The 1737-nt window shown below is 42.9% G+C and overlaps 1 protein-coding gene across 1 annotated transcript in view; it reads left to right on the top strand.

Annotated features, from left to right (window-relative positions):
• Positions 1-1371: 1371 nt before the first annotated feature.
• LOC106012604 (chymotrypsin-like elastase family member 2A) overlaps positions 1372-1737 on the top strand; it is a gene marked incomplete at both ends in the record, with an annotated part of 1226 nt that continues 860 nt past the window's right edge. Inside the window, 1 exon segment of the mRNA XM_013086032.1 lies at positions 1372-1573. Within this exon segment, the coding sequence (XP_012941486.1) occupies positions 1372-1573 (202 nt within the window).

The following is a 1737-nucleotide window of genomic DNA, read 5'->3' as shown; positions in this document are numbered from 1 at the left end:
GAGGAGGAGGAGGAGGAGAAGTGACTTGATGGAGGAGGCGTAGGAGGAGGAGGACAGCATTAATTTATAGAGCACATATCCACACTCTACAGTACGCTTTTTGCATTTTACATCTATTATTACCCCCAGTGGACCCTAGATCACTCACACACATTCAAAGCTTCCCGGATGGAGAGCATACAGTAGTGCCAGCTGCGAATGACACACACACACAAAAAAACAAGTTTTTAGTTTTAGTAGAAGTTTTACGGTGCTCGCAACTACATAAGGTCATATGAGCACCAGAAGAATAGAGCTGTTACAAGAGAGTAACAAACATAAAAAAAGAAGAAGGGGAGATAAGGACGATAGACGTTTGACAGGAAAGAAGAAGCAAACCACACCAGAGCACCCGCCAACCACCCACAAAAAAACCCAAAAATTGACAAAGTCTTTCACGGTAAACAGCCGGGCACCCATTCCCACCAGGGTGAAGTGGGGGAAATTCGCGTAAAGTGCTTTTCCTAAGGACACAACATAGGGCCACTGACTGAATTCGAATTCACAACCTAACGGTTGAAAGTTTGAGAGCCTAAACACTAAACCACCGACCCCACAACAACATACATGTACAGGCCTTAGCCTATTGAGGGGCTCTTGACACTGCTGTCAGTCCGCTTTCCTCACCTCACTTTACCTTACGCAGTTTACCTCACATTCAGTTTCACCTGACTTCACACCTCTTTATCAACTTACCTGACTTTACCTGGTCCCAAATGACAGGTTTAAGCCTCACCTCACCTCACCTCACCTCACCTGCTCATCTCACTTTTTTATCACCTTATTATCTACCTTATTGTATCACCTCATTATCTTACCACTGACTTTATTTCATGTGATCATTTCTCTTCATCTCACCTGATTATCTCACCGTAACGTAGCTTATTGCATTTGTTTGTCTTACCTTATCTCACTTTATCTCACCTAATCTCGCTTTATAGCACCTGATTATCTCACCTTATCTAACCCTATCATCTCAAATAATCCTTACTATCTCCTGATCTCACCTCACGTTATATCATTATCATCTGATTTTCTCCCCTGATTATCTCACCTGATTATCACATGCTGATTATCTCACGTGATTATCTCATCTGACTATCTTACCTGATTATCACACCTGATTATCACACCTGATTATCTCACCTGACCATCTCACCTGATTATCTCACATGTTGATTATCTCACATAATTATCTGACATGATTATCTCACATGCTGATTATCTCACCTGACCCATCTCACCCAATTATCTCACATGCTGATTATCTCACATGCTGATTATCTCACCTGATTATCTCACCTTATCTCACCCTCTTGCGTCACTGTCCAGCAAAAAACCGTGGAGGCGGTGGTCGTCCATCCCGGGTTCACGGGTTTCAGTTCGCCGACAGCAGACCCGAGAAACGACATCGCGATGATAAAGCTGTCCAGTCCGGTCAAACTGACCGATGCCGTGACCATAGCCTGTCTTAGCACACGAGATTCGGATTTTGACCACTCGCTTTGTTTCGTCACAGGCTGGGGACACGTCGGTCGGAACAGTTTTTATTTTGTTTCGTTTGGTTGTTTTAGTTTTGTTTGTAAAGCATTTTTTTTAAAATCTCGAATAACATTTATTACTTTTAATCTGATCGGTTGACAGATGAGTGGAAAAACACCTCTCTGGCTCATTTTCGGCCTTTCTCTCTTTCTCTCT

The sequence above is a fragment of the Aplysia californica genome, unplaced genomic scaffold (genome assembly GCF_000002075.1).
Source record: "Aplysia californica isolate F4 #8 unplaced genomic scaffold, AplCal3.0 scaffold00428, whole genome shotgun sequence".
Taxonomy (NCBI): domain Eukaryota; kingdom Metazoa; phylum Mollusca; class Gastropoda; order Aplysiida; family Aplysiidae; genus Aplysia; species Aplysia californica.
The sequence above is the reverse complement of the archived record's forward strand: the minus strand, read 5'-3'. Positions and strand labels throughout refer to the sequence as shown.